The following is a 16,062-nucleotide window of genomic DNA, read 5'->3' as shown; positions in this document are numbered from 1 at the left end:
CTCTGGAGAAGACAATGGCACCCCACTCCAGTACTCTTGCCTGGAAAATCCCATGGATGGAGGAGCCTTGTAGGCTACAGTCTATGGGGTCGCAAAGAGTCAGACATGGCTGAGCGACTTCACTTTCACTTTCTTTCACTTGGTATGTTTTCAAGGCTGGTTTATGCTATATCATATGTCAGTACTTCATTCCTTTTTGTGGCTGAAAAATATCCCATTGTAGAGATTTATCACATTTATCCACTTATCAGTTGAGGGACATCTAGGTTTTCAGTATTGGGCTGATATGAATGATGCTGTTTTAAACATTTGTATACAAGTCAATTCTCTTAACGTGCATATTTAGGAACTGCTGGAACATATGATAATTATATATCAACTTTTTGAGAAACTGTTTTCCACAGTGCTGTACCATTTTTCATTCCCACCAAACCAATCTTTATTATTATGTGTTTTTTTTAACATAGCCATCCTAGCGATTGAAATGGCATCTTATTTTGGGTTTGCTTTGTATTTCCCTAAAGAATAATGATGTTGAATATCTTTTTGTTTGCTTATCAGACATTTATATATCTTCTTTGAAAAAATGTCCATTCAAATCCTTTGTCCATATTTAAATTGGGCTGTCTTTTTATTTAGGTATATTTATATATGAATTCTGTATATATTCTGAAAACTAAACCTTTACCAGATATATGATTTTGCAAGTATTTTCTCCCATTCTGTGAACTGTCTTTTCATTTCCTTGATAGTTTCCTTTATGACATACTTTTTAAAGATGACAAAATTCAGGTACAGGATTGGAAACTGACTTTGTCAAGATCTGCATGGTTTATATTAAATGAACAAACAAACTCTCAATTGAATCATATAATTTATTTTTTTTCTTTTCTTTTTTTTGTCATGTGCTGTCTTAGTTCCCTGACCAGGGATCAAACCTCTGCCCTCTACAGTAGAAGCATGGAGTTTTAACCACTGGACTTATATTATAGGATGATCAAAAAAGAAAGTTCAAAAAGGTGTAAATGAGTGATGGTTTTATTGGCAAAAGTAAATATAGTGTATGAAGTTATTTCAGATGACAGATTTAGTTGTTTTCCTTACAAGTAAAAGCTGAAATTACCACATTAAAACTTTAATGCAGGCTATCTACATATGGAGCTTTAGCCTCAGGCCTGGAGCAGCTGTGAAATGAAAGTTACCACACCATTCTAGTCCTTGGATATCAGTATATTGTCCTTCACCTTCCACCCTGGAACAGTAAAAAATAAGTGTGTTCATTAACAAGACCAGAAATTCACAGTCCAGGTATAAGACTGTCTAGTATATTATATACTATGTCTGAAGAATTATATATTCTGCTTTCAAACTTAGATTTAAAACCTGACATCCTGTTTTTATATCCTACAAAAAAAAAAAACTACTATTCCAACAAACATTGTCATTATATAAATTTTTATGTCTAAGATTTTAGGATTACATATGCTTAGTTTAGACAAAACCAGAACAGTCACAAAATGAAAAGTTTATATTGGTTATCTGACTTAATTAGTTCATTTATTCAACAGATGTTTATTGATCTTCAACTATGTTTGAGATACTATGCTCTATGCTGGTGTTTTCTGGACTATTTGGAGTGGTGAAAATGCACTTCACAGAACCAAACAGACCTTTATCCCACGGGTTAGAGTTTTCTCCCTTTATTAATATCAGTGGGAAAAGTTTATCTGCTGTCATCACAGACTTGGCAACAGAAGAGGTGAACACTTTTCTACCCTCCTCAGTATGTATCAACCACTTTGTAACAATTAGGTTGCATTTTTAATTCTGGAAATAATAAGGGGGTAGTTATAAATTAATATGAAACCTGGATGACACAGTATTTGGTGTGAGGATTAAGTTTATAAAGATGTGTGAAGGTGGGGGTGGATATTTGGATGAAGGTGGTCAAAAGGTGCAAATTTCCAGTTACAAGATAAATAAAGTATTAGGAATGTAATGTACAAGACGACAAATATAATTAACACTTTTGTATGTTATATATAGAAGAGAGTAAATCCTTAGTTCTCATCACAAGAAAAAAATATTTTTCTTTTTTTATTACTTTAAATCAATGTGAGATGATGAATGTTTACTAAATTTATTGTGGTAATCACTTGATATATGTAAATCAAATCATTATGCTGTATACCTTGAATTTATACAGTGCTGTACATGAATGACATCTCAAACTGGAAGAAAATATAAAATAAAATTTAAAACTATAAAAAAACCTTATCAAGATATTTCAAGCAAAAATAATTTTTGGCCTAAATTTTCTCAATAATTGCAACAAACTTTCCCTCTCTAATATGACTGCAAAAAGTTCCATAGGAATAAAGGAGTCAAGAGGAAATAAATGAAAAATCTAATAGATTATCACTAGGAATGATATCGGAGAAGGTAATGGCACCCCACTCCAGTACTCTTGCCTGGAAAATCCCATGGACAGAGGAGCCTGGTAGGCTGCAGTCCATGGGGTCGCTGAGGGTCGGACAACTGAGCAACTTCACTTTCACTTTTCACTTTCATGCATTGGAGAAGGAAATGGCAACCCACTCCAGTGTTCTTGCCTGGAGAATCCCAGGGACGGGGGAGCCTGGTGGGCTGCCATCTATGGGGTCACACAGAGTCGGACATGACTGAAGTGACTTAACAGCAGCAGCAGCAGGCATGATATGTTTTAGAGGCTAATGATGGCCTTAGCCTCTCTCATAACATTTTTCCCCAAAAAGATAATCCAACAATTCTTCTAAAATATAAGTATATTTTAACTAAATACATTACAAAAGAAATTTAGCATTAAATTTTTAGGCAAATATGCCTGAAAAATAACTTTTAGACTACAGTGACTTTTTATTTTAAACTCACCTGTTTTCATTGAAATTTCCAGTGTACTTTGCCCCATTTGGGAATGTATAAGTTCCCAGTCCATGAAACATATTGTCCTTAAAGTGTCCTTCATATATTGCTCCTGAAAAATGCTCAAGTCTTCCAAAACCATTCATCTGTTTGTAACAAAGGAAATGACCTCAGTAACTAATCTTCAGTTTCATTAGTGTATTTCTAAAAAGTACACACATATGTCTGTCATCCACTTAGTTATTATTTAATCTAACATTGCATCACCCTTTATTTCCACAATAATAAGACAACATTTTTATCATTGTCCTTTTTATGTCTGTCTCTGTGAAGCTGACAAAGTCAGTGTTTCTGATCTGGGGCACTTAAACATCTTGCAGGTCCATAATGATAATAACAGGGCTCCTCAAGATACCTTGAATATATCGAAAATCTTAAAGACCAACCAGTTTAGTTACAGAGAAGGCAATGGCACCCCACTCCAGTACTCTTGCCTGGAAAATCCCATGGATGGAGGAGCCTGGTAGGCTGCAGTCCATGGGGTCGCTAACAGTCGGACATGACTGAGCGACTTCACTTTCACTTTTCACTTTCATGCACTGGAGAAGGAAATGGCAACCCGCTCCAGTGTTCTTGCCTGGAGAATCCCAGGGACGGGGCAGCCTGGTGGGCTGCCGTCTATGGGGTCACACAGAGTCGGACACGACTGATGCGATTTAGCAGTAGCAGCAGCAGTTTAGTTGGCCCAGAAATGGCACAAAGAAGTTGTTAAGAACAGAAATTTGTATTCAAGCAGACCCAAGAACATATTTTTGTTTCATCACTTACTAGCTAGGCAAGAAATCTGAGCCTAATTTCCCTCAATTGTAAAATAGCAATATTAATGATATCGAACTCATTAGGCTGCTATAAAGATTAATTGAGAAAATTATGTAATGAGTTTAGTTTGTTTAACGAATAGGAAGTGAGAAAGATGATGACAGCTCTCTGAATGCGTTTCATACTATTCCTTATATTCATATATATTAAATATAATAATTTGTTATTTTAATTGCATGGCTTACTCATACTTGTTTTTTGAAATGGCGAAATGCCAGGAATCATTTAACCAACAGAGTTACTTATCCACTGTCAATATTCAAAACAATAATAATACCTTGTCATCTTTCCAGCTTCCTGTGTAGACAATCCCATTAGGAGTGGTATGAATACCTATTCCATTTCTCTCAATGACTCCAGAAGATGTTCTTGTACAGTCCCCATCTAAGTAAGAGAGAAATACTGAAGATTATAAACGGGAACCCTGTTTGGCTAAATAATAAAGTATGTTCAGGCTTAATCAGAACTGCATCACAGTGGGTCTCTCTGATTTCCTATAACTAAAACTAATGAGACCAGAGATGAGGCACTCCATGGACCTTTAAATCATTGACTCAAGGGCTTGGAAGACTGACATATGGCTATGGACCTCCCATAGGTTTCCAAGGCACACTGGCTATACTTAACTTTAGAGTTAAAGATTTAAAATCTGTTCCTCCATTAGTATCTTTTTTTTCTCTCCATTAGTATTTCTGTGTGATTTTATTTAATGGAGTCAATATCTCAACAGTACTTTTATCAAGTGTGATAGTCTCAGTTTTGCACTCTTAAGCTATTTAATTTTAATCTATATAGGAAAAAGTAATTGCAATGTATGCTTACCATACTTGTCTCCATTTGGAAATATAAAGTTTATCTTAAATACTTCTGGAGCTGTTTTAAAAGATTTAAGAAAAATCACATAAACATATTTTTTAAAGTTTTTTATTCTTTGATATGAACAATTTTTAAAGTCTTTATTGAATTTGTTACAATATTGTCTCTGTTCTATGTTTTGGTTTTTTGGCTATGAGGCATGTGGGATCTTAGCTTCCCAACCAGGGATCAAACCCACACCCCCTGCATTGGAAGGTGAAGTCTTAATCAGTGGACCACAAGGGAAGTCTCCAACTTAAACATTTTTATGTTATAAGACCTATAACAAATTTGCTTTAAGAGCCAACCAGATACTCACTTTATATTCATGTTTACTTGGCATTTCCATAGTCGAGTGTAGGGTTCTGGGGAAATAATTTTGTCTAGATGATCTATTTTTATTTGTTTATTTTAACAGCTTTATTAATATATAATTCACATACCACAAAAACTACTCTTTAAAAGTATACAAAATCCATTTGTTTTTGCATACTCAAGCTGTATAACTGTCACCACAGTCTAATTTTAGGATATTTTAATCACCCTCAAAAGAAATCCTGTACATATTATCAGTTGCTCTCTATTACCCTAAAACCTACCCAACCCCATCCCCAGACCCTGGCAAACAATAATCTATAATCTGTCTCTATGTACTGGCATAATCCAGACAGTTCATAGAAATGGAATCATACGACATGTGGTCCTTTGTGAGTAGCTTCTTTTACTCAGCTTCAAGTTTCATCCATGTTGCAGCATGTATTAGTATTTTATCACTTTTTACTGCTGAATAGTCCATGGTACAAAAATAACACATTTTGTTTATTTATCCATTCATCAGTTGATGGTCAGTTGAGTTGTTTCCAGTTTTGGCTGTTATGAATAATGCTACTATAAACATTCATGTATAATTTTTTGTATGAGCATATGTTTTTATTTCTCTTGGGTATATGATCTATTGATTATTTCACAGAGGTAAGGTAGAGTGAGCAATCTCAGAATTGGCAGTAGAAAGAAATAGAAAAAAAAAGATAGTAAGTGAGAAGAGGCGGGGGAAGGAGTAGGGTCCAAACAGAATGAGATTGGAATGAAGACCAGGTAAAAAATGAAAAAAGAAAACCACAGGCCTGGGGGGCAGGGGTGGAGTGGAATCCATGCCTCAGAGCTCTGGGACATTCAGTGGATTAAAACTTTAGAAACTAATTTTTTCCAATACTGAAGAAAACATATATTGGAGATGATAAGTAAACTATAACTTCTAGAACAACAGCCTATTAGAATGTTACTCAAAGTGTGGCCCATGCATTAGAATAATTTAGGATGCTTTACAAGTTCCTAGGCCCTACTCCACAATGCTGCTGCTGCGTCGCTTCAGTTGTGTCCAATTCTGTGCGACCCCATAGATGGCAGCCCACCAGGCTCCCTTATCCCTGGGATTCTCCAGGCAAGAACACTGGAATGGGTTGCCATTTCCTTCTCCAATGCATGAAAGTGAAAAGTAAAAGTGAAGTCACTCAGTCGTGTCCGACTCTTAGCAACCCCATGGACTGCACCCTACCAGGCTCCTCCGTCCATGGGGTTTTCCAGGCAACAGTACTGGAGTGGGTTGCCATTGCCTTCTCCGCTACTCCACACTACTGAATCAGAATCTCTATCGGTGGGACAAGAGAACTGATCTTTTCAACTGGAATACTAACCTGAGTGCCAGTTATGAAAGGCTGGAAGCTCATCTCCTCTGAGGAAACAGAGTTAATAAACAAAATAGGCAGAAGACTTAAACATCATCAAAAAGGGAGAGTCCAGCAGCCTTGAGACAGGAGTAGACACTTATGAAAAATAATTAACAATTTAGGAAATGAATAATTTAACTGTGAAAAGAAGAGAAGCAAAAAGTAAAGGAGAAAAGGAAAGATATACCCATTTGAATGCAGAGTTTCAAAGAATAGCAAGGAGAGATAAGAAAGCCTTCCTCAGTGATCAGTACAAAGAAATAGAGGAAAACAATAGAATGGGGAAGACTAGAGATCTCTTCAAGAAAATCAGAGATGCCAAGGGAACATTTCATGCAAAGATGGGATCAATAAAGGATAGAAATGGTACGGACCTAAGAGAAGCAAAAGATATTAAGAAGAGGTGGCAAGAATACACAGAAGAACTGTACAAAAAGATCTTCATGACCCAGATAATCACAATGGTGTGATCACTCACCTAGAGCCAGACATTCTGGAATGCAAAGTCAAGTGGGCCTTAGGAAGCATCACTATGAACAAAGCTACTGGAGGTGATGAAATTCCAGTTGAGCTATTTCAAATCCTAAAAGATGATGCTGTGAAAGTGCCACACTCAATATGCCAGCAAATTTGGAAAACTCAGCAGTGGTCACAGGACTGGAAAAGGTCAGTTTTCATTCCAATCCCAAAGAAAGGCAATGCCAAAGAATGCTTAAACTACCACACAATTGCACTCATCTCACATGCTAGTAAACTAATGCCCAAAGTTCTCCAAGCCAGGCTTCAACAGTACATGAACTTTGAACTTCCAGATGTTCAAGCTGGTTTTAGAAAAGGCAGAGGAACCAGAAATCAAATTGCCAACATCCGTTGCATCATTGAAAAAGCAAGAGAGTTCCAAAAAAACATTTATTTCTGCTTTATTGACTATGCCAAAGCCTTTGACTGTGTGGATCACAATACGCTGTGGAAAATTCTTCAAGAGATGGGCATACCAGACCACCTGACCTACCTCTTGAGAAATCTGTATGCAGGTCAGGAAGCAACAGTTAGAACTGGACACAGAACAACAGACTGGTTCCAAATAGGAAAAGGAGTATGCCAAGGCTGCTTATTTAACTTATATGCAGAGTACATTATGAGAAACACTGGGCTGGATAAAACACAAGCTGGAATCAAGATTGCGGGGAGAAATATAAAAAACCTCAGCTATGCAGATGATACCACCCTTATGGCAGAAAGTGAAGAACCAAAGAGCCTCTTGATGAAAGTGAAAGAGGAGAGTGAAAAAGTTGGTTTAAAGCTCAACATTCAGAAAACTAAGATCATGACATTAGGTCCCATCACTTCATGGCAAATAGATGTGGAAACAGCGGAGACAGTGAGAAACTATTTTTTTGGGCTCCAAAATCACTGCAGATGGTGACTGCAGCCATGATATTAAAAGATGCTTACTCCTTGGAAGGAAAGTTATGACCAACCTAGATAGCATATTAAAAAGAAGAGACATTACTTTGCCAATAAAGATACATCTAGTCAAGGCTATAGTTTTTCCAGTGGTCATGTATGGATGTGAGAGCTGGACTATAAAGAAAGCTGAGTGCCGAAGAATTGAAGCTTTTGAACTGTGGTGTTGGAGAAGACTCTTAAGAGTCCCTTGGAGTGTGAGGAGATCCAACCAGTCCATCCTAAAGGAGATCAGTCCTGAGTGTTCATTGAAAGGACTGATGTTGAAGCTGAAACTCCAGTACTTTGGCCATCTGATGTGAAGAGCTGACTCATTTGAAAAGACCCTGATGTTGGGAAAAATTGAAGGCAGGAGGAGAAGGGGACGACAGAAGATGAGATGGCTGGATGGCATTACTGACTCAATGGACATGAGTTTGGGTAAACTCCGGGAGTTGGTGATGGACAGGGAGGCCTGGCGTGCTGCAGTCCATGGGGTCACAAAGAGTCGGACACGATTGAGTGACTGAAATAAACTGAACTGTTGAAATATACCACCTTAGAAGGGCTTAAGAGTAGAATGAAAACCATTGAAAAGTAAATTAGTGAACTGGAATACAAGGCTGAATATTTTTCCCAGAAAGAGGCATAAAGGAAAACAGATATCACCTGACAAATCTTTCATATCTCCCCTCATTCCCAGACTCTTCTAGGACCCCCCACACCACTCTTGGTCTATCCCTACTGTAGTGTGTGTCAGTATGTGTGTGTGTGTGTGTGTGTTGGTCTATCCTTACTGTAGAGTGTGAGTGTGTGTGTGTGTGTGTGTGTGTGTGTGTTGGTCTATCCCTAGACCCCCCAAAACACTCTTGGTCTATCCCTACTGTAGTGTGTCTGTGTGTGTGTTGGTCTATCCTTACTGTAGAGTGTGAGTGTGTGAGTGTGTGTGTGCGTGTGTGTGTTTGTGTTGGTCTATCCCTAGAGCCCCCACAACACTCTTGGTCTATCCCTACTGTAGTGCGTCTGTGTCAATTGCCCTTAAATGGTTCCACACCCGAAACTTCGGAATGTTAGAGCTAGAAGAAGGGAACCTAAGAGGAGCAGACTGGCGGTACGCTGGCACTGGCCTAATGTGTCACAACAGCGAATCGACGGCCGAATGAGAGCTAGAACCCAGGTCTCCAGATTCCTGCTCCTGGGGCTCTCTGCAGGTTCTACTTAAGAGACGTTGAGAGGATGGGGCACTCACTTGACACAGGGCTGCGGGAGAGATTTTCTGGACTCTGTGATTCTCCCTGGGCCGCCAGTTCCGTGGCCTGGAGGGAAGGAAGCCGTACTTCTGCGCCATGGTTGCTAGGGCGACCAGGCACCTCTCACCCGGAAGCGAATATGGGGGGGGGGGGCCGAGGTTGAGCCAATCAGAAGGCGCCAGGGCTGTACCGCTGTAGCTGGGCCGCTGCGGAGCCGCTCCAGGTAAGGTCCGGGTGGGAGGCAGCGCCCAGGCAGGGCCCTTGGCCGCTGGGCGCCACGTCCGAACGGGTGGCCCGGGAAGCAGCGCCACAAACCCGGGACGATCGCCGCTTCCGCGGACGAGGGATGTGTGTCCGTGTGCGTGGTCCGCGCGTCTCCCTGGTGGTCAGTGTGCGGACCTTTCCACCGTCAGCCTCTCCCGCAGTGGGCAGGGTCTGAGGAGCCTCCCGGCCCGGTGGGATCCAGCCTGTCTGGCAGGGGCCGGTGAGTTTGGAGCAGCAGGATCCTAGGCCTGTGACCAGGCCTGGCCTGGGTCGACAGCTGAGGGTTGTACAGCTGAGGCCGGGGAGCTGAATTCTGCGAGATAAAGGGTTGAATTGGAGGGCCTCGGGCTCGTTTCCTGTATCTTAGCTCCGTCTCCAGTTGGTGGCTGTTTGGGGAGAGGATTGGCGACAGTGTATGCTGGAAGAAAGATACCAGGTCTGGGTATCTGCAAGGAGCTGGATATATGGGGTCAGTCAGAGATTTGCCTGGGAGGGGAATGGTTTGTGGTCAGTTTTCAGCGCCCAGCTTGGTAATTCTGTTCCTGGGAGCCAAACTTAGGTTCTCGTGTCCACGGCGAATAAAGATAGTTGAGATCTTCCCAGGCTAAATGGATTTCTGATGTTTTGGCGTTTTATGGGGCCTGCCTGACCAGGGAAAAACTGCCATTCCCGGGGCTAGCTAATTAACGATTAATCTGACAGCATGCCTTTCATATGCAAACCAACCAATCCTGCCTGCCTTACCTCCAACAACCTCCTTTGTCTAACTACCAAGCCTGTAGTTCACCTGCCCTAAATCAGTCCAGGACCAAGTACCAGGCAACTAGGGACAAGCACTAGACCTTAGAGCCTGTGGGAGTTACTCAAAGTAGCCAGTCGTAAGCTGGTTTCCCTGCCTGGCCTCTTCTTTCCCCTGGGAATACCAAGAAAGGATGCGGGGGGTTACTCCTTACTCCTTTCTGCCTGCTCCTGACTCAGGTGCTTCCCTGGCGTGGCCTACGGAGACAGACAGACCTCTCCTTTTTAGGAGAGCTGTAAGTAACGTTAAACTTTTTCTTTTGATGGTATTAATCTCTCTGTGTCAGCACTCAGTCACCTTTATAAATTAAGGCCCAGGCACAAATCAGAGCAGGGCTGGCTTAACATTAAATTTTGAATTGAAGATGCAAAGTACATGTTTGGGGGGTAAAAGGTAAGTATGGGGGAAAGAATTTCAGCTTTGGAGTCCAATGGATTATTTCAGACCCTAGCTCCAGGGTTTGCTTCTATAGTAGTGACATTGGACAAGTTGTGTAATTTATCTGTACTCTAGTTTCCTCCTCTGTAAAATACAGAAAATAATATTTACCTTCTAGGAGTTTTACAGAATTAACTGAAATAATCTTTCCCCTCCATGCAGACTTATATTTCCAACTATGTTCTACACATTTCTATTTGAATGTCTAGAAGGCATCTCCAGTGTAACATCCATTCTGAACTTGTGACACTCCCTATATCATTTCCTGTCCATTCCCTAGTGGCTCAGATGGTAAAGCATTTGCCGGCAATGCGGGAGACCCAGGTTCGATCCCTGGGTCGGGAAGATCCCCTGGAGAAGGAAATGGCAACCCACTCCGGTACTCTTGCCTAGAACATTTCATGGACGGAGGAGCCTGGTAGGCTACAGTCCATGGGGTCGCAAAGAGTCGGACACGACTGAGCGACTTCACTTCACTTCACATTCCCATTCTGATCACATGGCTGAGCATAGAACCCCTATTCACCTAGTTAAGCTAGGACCTCAAATTTTACAGTAATTCTAGACACTTCTTATACCTTTCATCTAATTCATCTACCATTAAAATGCACTGGGACTCTATGGCCGCTTTTCAACTGTACTTGTTCCCTCCACAGTCCAACTCACTGCTTAGTTTTGTATTTTATCTCCTACCTGCACAATTGCAGTAGTCTCCTAACTGGCCTCCTGGTTCTCCTCACCTCCCTACAGTCATTTTATTCTTCACATAGCAGCTAGAGTAATTGTTAGAACCGAAGTCAGTCATACCAAGCTTTTGCCTTTGCCCTCTATTGACTTTCTATTATATTTAGAGTAAAATTCAAAGTTCTTCCTAGGGCTTATATGGCCATCTCTGCTCTCTGACCTCATCTCCTTTGCGTACTACGTTGCAGACCCACAAGACTCCTCACTGTTCAGCTCACTGCGTTGAAGATGTTATTCTGGACTTGGACCCTTTTCACCTACTATTGCTTCTGCTTAGAATGTTCTTTTTACAAATATTTCATGACTCATTTTCTGCATGTTCACATGTCTGCTCAAATATGACCTCAGAAAGATGATCATTCTTACCTGACCACTCTATCTGCAAAAAGACTCAGTTTTTTTTCTTCATAGCACTTAATTAATATTGTATATTTGTTTATTGTCATCTTAATTTCTAGAGGATTAGCTTCATGAGGCAAGAATTTTGTTGTCTTTGCTGTTGTATCTCTAGAATCTAGCACTTAATAAGTGTTCAATAAATATTTGTGGAATGAATAAATAATGAATGGCTCTCCATTCTCATATCAGTGATTTATTCAACCCTCAGCTATTCCTCAAATACATATTGAATTCCTGTTATATGCCATACATTGTTAGAGGTACAGCAGTAATCAATATGGTTATACTCCTTGCCTTTTGTGGGCAGGGGGAGGGGCGGGAGATAAACATCAAAGAAACAATAAATACATATAATTATAAAGGATTTTGAAGAAAGGAATATCAAGAGACCCAGTTCAATTGCTACATGTTTGTGAGTTTCCCAGTTATTTCCCTGCTTTTGATTTCAAATTTCATTTTAGTTTGGTTGCAAAACATACTTTTTAAAATTTTTGTTTTTTTAAATTTATTAAGGTTTGTTTTATAGGCTAGTATATTGTCTATCCTGGAAAATTTTCCTTGTCCACATACGAAAAATGTATATTTTTTGTTGGGTAGAATGTTCTGTAGATGTCTCTTAGGTCAAGTTGGTTTTTACTGTGTTTCAAGTCTTCTGTTTCCTTATTGACCTTCTGTGTGCGTGTTTTTACCGTAGCTGAACGTGGGCATTGCAGTTTCCTGCTGTTGTATGTTGTGTATTTCTCTGTTCATTTCTGTCAGTTGTTGGTTGATGTGTTCTGGTGCTCTGTTATTAGGTAGAGTATATTTATAATTGTTACATCTTCCTCATGGATTGACTCTCTTATCTTTATGAAACGTTCTTCTTTATCACTAACAAGATATTTTTGCTTTAAAGTCTATTTTGTTTGATATTAGCGTAGTTGCTGCGGCTTTCTTGTGGTTTCTGTTTGCATGATTTCTCTTTTTCTATCCTTTTACTTTTCATTTATTTGTATCTTTGAATTTAAAGTGATAGCATATACTTGGATCTTGTTTTTATTCACTAATAATTTGTCTTTTGATTGGATTGTTTAATCCATTCACATTTAATATTGCTATTGGTATAGTGGGATTTATTTTTTCCATTCTACTTTTAGTTGTCAATATGTCTCATGCCTATTTTGTTTCACTGTTCCTACTTTACTGTTTTCTTTTGCATTAAATTATTCAATAAATATTTCCTAATGTAGTATTTTAATTTCTTTAGTGATTTTTTTTCACTACATTTTTTTAATTTTTGGTTTACTCTTTAGTGACTGCTCAAGGATTTGTCATATACCTCTTAACATATCAGAGTCAACTTCTCATTTATACTAACTCAATTTTGGTAATGTATAGAAATGTTACTTTCATATAGCTGTATGCCTGTCCCCTCCTTTTTGCAGTAAAGATTCCACATGTAAGCAATATCATATGGTATTTGTGTCTGAGTTACTTCATTTAGTATGATAATCTCTAGGTCCATCCATATTGTTGCTAATAGCATTATTTCATTCTTTTTTATGACTGAGTAATATTCCATTGTGTATATATACCATGTTTTCTTTATTCATTTATCTGTCAATGAAACCTTAGGTTGCATCCCCAACTGTACATTGTTATAGTTACTACTTTACCATCTGTAGTCATTTTATTAACCCAGTCCATCTGTGCTCCCACCAACCTGCTTTGTTTTGTTACAGCAAATACATTACATTTTTGCATATCACAAACCCACTATTACATCATATACATATTATTTTATATGGTTGCTTTTTAAATCAGTTATGTGAAGAAAGAAGAAAATATGGATATAGACTGTTTGGTAGGTTTGGAGGGGGTTGATTTCGTTTTATATTTATATAGTTACCTTTACTGCTGCTCCTTTTTTTGTGTGTGAGTTCAGATTACCATCTAGGGTCACTTTCTTCAGCTTAAACAAATTGCTATAGTATTTTTTTGTAAAGCAGATCTTACTGGGTTTATATCTGTAAGTGACAAGTTGTTTTTCTATAAATGCTTTCAAGACTTCTTGTCTTTAACTTTTAGCATTTTTATGTATTGTGTCTACTTATGGGTCTCTGGGTTTATCCTATTTGAAGTCCTTAGAACTTCCTGTATGTGTAGGTTATTGTCTTTGAATAAATTTGATAAGTCTTCTATCATTATTTCTTTAAATATTTTTTCTGTTCTTTTCTCTCTCTCCTATCCTTCTGGTGTTCCTGTTATGCATACTACTAACTTTGGACTTAGTTTGGGTGTAGTTAGTTGACTTAGTTTGAGCTTATTTGTTCTTTATTTCTGGTTCCTTAAGATGTAAATCTAGGTTGTTTATTTGAGATCATTTCTTTTTCTTAACATAGACATTTATTGTGATAAACTTCCCTCTTAGAGAACTCCTTTTGCTGCATCCCATAATTTTTGGTATGTTGTGTTTTCATTTTCAGTTGTTTGAGGATATTTTAAAATTTCCTTTTGATTCTGTCTTTGACCCACTGGTTGTTCAGGAGCATGTTATTTAATTTCCATACGTTTATGAATTTTCCAGTTTTCCTTCTTTTATTGATTTCTAGTTTTATACCGTTGTTATCAGAAAAGATGTTTGATTTGTTCTCAGTCTTTTAAATTTGTCAAGACTTGTTTTGTGGCCTAACATATGATCTATCCTGAAAAATATTTCATGTGGCTTTGAATGGAATGTTCTGTGTATGTCTATTATAGTTCAAGTTGAATTTTTCTTTTACTGGATGATCATCTTTCTGGATGATCAGACCATTGTTGAAAGTGTGATGTTAAAGTCTCCTATTCTTGTTGTATTGTTGGCTACTTCCTCTCAATTATGTTAATATTTGCTTTATGTTTTTAGATGCTCTGATATTGGGAGCATAAATATTTGTAATTGTTAGATTCTCTTGATGAATTGACCCCTTTATCATTGTATAATGATCTTCTTTGTCTATTGTTAGAGTGTTTGATTTAAAGGCTGTTTTGTCTGAGTATAGCTACCCCTGCTCTCTCTTTGTTTCCTCATGCATTTACTATCTTTTATATCCCTTCACTTTCAGTCTGTGTGTCTTTGCAGCTGAAGCGATTCTCTTGCAGGCTGCATGTAGTTGAGTCTTATTTTTTTTATCCATTCAACTATTCTATGTATTTTGATGGGAGAATTTAGTCCATTTACGTTTAAAGTAATTATTGATAAGTAAGGACTTACTGCCATATTGTTGTTTCCTGAGCATTTTTAAGATCTTTTGTTTCTTTCTTTCTCTCTTGCTGTCTTCCTTTATGATTTGATGATTTTCTATAGTGGTATGCTTTGATTTTTTTTTCCTCCTCATCTTTTGTATATCTACTATAGATTTTTAAAAAATAATTGTATTCTTTTATAGTTTCTTTCTTACTATAGATTTTTAATGTGTAATATTTTGGTTTGGTTGTTTTTGTTTGGTTGTTTTTTGGTTGTGAGGCTAATGTAAGACATCTTATAACATTTTACTTTAAGCTGATAGCATCTTAATTTTGATCGCATACAAGAGTTTTACACTTTTACTCCCCCCCAGGCACAATCTCTGAGCCAGAGCTATTTCTAAAAATATATATGTAAATATAAATTTTATTTATCAAATCATATATTAATACATAATATATTGAAATACATGAAACATCTCTTCTAGGGTTTTTAAACCCTGGGCCAGACCTAACCAAATCAGAATGTAGCATGGGACCCTACACACCCCATGTGTGATTTGAAAACTTCTCCATGTGTTTCTGATGCACCTCCTGGTTAGGAAACTTGTGTCAAAGAAACTTATTAAATATTAGTCCAGGGAGATGTGTTTCTAAATCTTTTGTGAAACAGTTTGCTCATGCTTCTTCTAAACTGACCCTTTGAGTGCGTTTTCCTTTTTTTTCTTTAAAATGGGCTATATCCTTAACTTTGACAAAGGATTATTATACTTATCTGGTTTTATAAAGTCTGTATTACTTTTTTCTCTTGCAGGTGAAAATGAGTTCTTCAGTAAGAAGGAAAGGCAAGCCAGGGAAAGGAGGTGGAAAAGGGTCTTCCAGAGGAGGAAGAGGAGGCAGGAGCCATGCTAGTAAATCTCATGGGGGTGGCAGCAGTGGCGGTGGTGTTGGTGGCAACAGAAAGGCATCAAGTAGAATCTGGGATGATGGCGATGACTTTTGTATCTTCAGTGAATCAAGGCATTCATCCAGGTTATTATACTCATTGAATGTTCAAATATGAAAACAGTATCAATTCCTGATGTATGGAACAAAAGATGGTTAAGACAAAGGGAGAAAATGCCAAGTAATTCTGGCTAAGTTACTCTTCCTGTTA

At 38.3% G+C, this 16,062-nt stretch overlaps 2 protein-coding genes across 7 annotated transcripts in view; one reads left to right on the top strand and one right to left on the bottom strand.

The window, feature by feature from the left end:
* Positions 1-1,020: 1,020 nt before the first annotated feature.
* On the bottom strand, positions 1,021-9,185 carry MORN2 (MORN repeat containing 2). 2 transcript variants are annotated; one of them, XM_055539861.1, is made up of 4 exons: positions 9,058-9,181; positions 4,058-4,164; positions 2,911-3,047; positions 1,021-1,252 (listed from the first exon to the last, which is right to left on the bottom strand). In XM_055539861.1, the coding sequence occupies exons 3-4, from the start codon at positions 3,045-3,047 to the stop codon at positions 1,150-1,152; spliced, it is 240 nt and encodes a 79-aa protein (XP_055395836.1). In that variant the 5' UTR covers positions 4,058-4,164; positions 9,058-9,181; the 3' UTR covers positions 1,021-1,149. The 2 variants fall into 2 exon arrangements, with proteins under 2 accessions (XP_055395836.1, XP_055395835.1); XM_055539860.1 differs by lacking the exon at positions 4,058-4,164 and having other exon boundaries at positions 9,058-9,185.
* Positions 9,186-9,187: 2 nt separating this feature from the next.
* Positions 9,188-16,062, top strand: part of DHX57 (DExH-box helicase 57) — a 65,721-nt gene continuing 58,846 nt past the window's right edge. The window contains exons 1-3 of one of the 5 annotated variants that reach the window (XM_055539858.1): positions 9,296-9,542; positions 10,301-10,356; positions 15,721-15,938. In XM_055539858.1, the coding sequence (XP_055395833.1) occupies positions 15,727-15,938 (212 nt within the window). In that variant the 5' untranslated portion in view covers positions 9,296-9,542; positions 10,301-10,356; positions 15,721-15,726. The other 4 variants (XM_055539857.1, XM_055539856.1, XM_055539859.1 and 1 more) reach the window with 4 other exon arrangements.

This window comes from Bubalus kerabau, chromosome 11 (assembly GCF_029407905.1).
Source record: "Bubalus kerabau isolate K-KA32 ecotype Philippines breed swamp buffalo chromosome 11, PCC_UOA_SB_1v2, whole genome shotgun sequence".
In the NCBI taxonomy this organism is placed as follows: domain Eukaryota; kingdom Metazoa; phylum Chordata; class Mammalia; order Artiodactyla; family Bovidae; genus Bubalus; species Bubalus kerabau.
This window is presented reverse-complemented; position numbering and strand designations above follow the sequence as displayed.